General features: G+C 55.0%; 1 protein-coding gene across 1 annotated transcript in view; it reads right to left on the minus strand.

Moving 5' to 3' along the window:
* Positions 1 to 3: 3 nt before the first annotated feature.
* The window catches only part of NEIL2 (nei endonuclease VIII-like 2 (E. coli)), a gene marked incomplete at its 3' end in the record, with an annotated part of 4,776 nt that continues 3,635 nt past the window's right edge, over positions 4 to 1,144 (minus strand). Inside the window, exons 3-4 of the mRNA XM_008947116.1 lie at positions 479 to 675; positions 4 to 284 (exon numbers count right to left, since the gene is read on the minus strand). Coding sequence (XP_008945364.1) covers positions 4 to 284; positions 479 to 675 — 478 coding nt within the window. The remainder of the gene's footprint in view (positions 285 to 478; positions 676 to 1,144) is intronic.

Consider the following 1,144-nt stretch of genomic DNA (forward strand, 5'->3'; position numbering starts at 1 on the left):
TGACAGCACTTCAGGCTGGCACTGAGGACACCACCAGGTAAGTCTCTTGAAGCCACCCGAGGGCCCAAGGGCTCCCTTCATCAGCACGTGCCCGAGGGGACACTGCTCCTTCTGGTGGATCTGAGGGTGCAGCCGCTGGCCACGCAGCTTGCTGTGCAGCCACTCAGAGCTGAACTCCACAGCACAGTCAAGCAGATGCTCCAGGTCTGAGAGAGCCAAGAGAGAGCCTGGTGTTAACGGGTGGATCTTGGCCAGGTACAAGATCTCATTCTTAATGATGTTCCCTGGAAAGGGTCAGAAACAAGGAGACAATAAGAATATTACTCATCAAGATGATGCAATCATTGTCCCCAGCAAGATGACCATGACTTTCAACCAGAACCAATAAAGCTGAGGAGTAAAAGGCTCAGACACGCAGCTCTGGTCTGTAGACATCCCACCCACCTTTGCCCACCCCTTGCTCCACCCTGGAACTCACCAAGCCCTGAGAAATATCTTTGGTCTAAGAGGGTGTAGCAGATGGGATTGGGTGCACGGAGAGCGTCCAGCGCCCGGCCACGGTGGAACTCCACGGACAGGATGTCAGAAGCAGGATCAGCCCTCGGTGCTGAGCACCACTGCATTCGGCAGTTGTAGAAAGCCAGGAAGCCTCCACTCTGGAAGTGGAGAACCAGCCTGGGAGAAGCAGAGAAGCTGAAGTGAGAAGCACCTCTGAAATGCTTGTTGTGTTCTGCTCTGGCTGAAGAAACCAGCATGGGAAACAACCAACTAATTTTGGTTGGACTTGATTCCAGAGGTCTCTTCCAACTGTTCCCCCAGCACTGCCAGGTCCACATGGAACCACATCCCTCAGCACCACATCTACATGTCTGTTGAATCTCTCCAGGGATGGGGACTCCACCACTGCCCTGGGCAGCCTGGCACAGCCCTGGACAATCCTTTTGAGCAAGACATTGTTCCTCATGTCCAGCCTAAACCTCCCCAGCACAACTTGAAGTAATTTCTTCTTGTTGTGTCACTTGGGAGCAGAGCCCAACCCCCCCCTGGCTCCAGGCTCCTGTCCGGAGCTGTGCAGAGCCAGAAGGTCTCCCCTGAGCCTCCTTTGCTCCAGGCTCAGCACCCCCAGCTCCCTCAGCTGCTCCTC

Source organism: Merops nubicus, unplaced genomic scaffold (genome assembly GCF_000691845.1).
Source record: "Merops nubicus isolate BGI_N331 unplaced genomic scaffold, ASM69184v1 scaffold4099, whole genome shotgun sequence".
Classification (NCBI taxonomy): domain Eukaryota; kingdom Metazoa; phylum Chordata; class Aves; order Coraciiformes; family Meropidae; genus Merops; species Merops nubicus.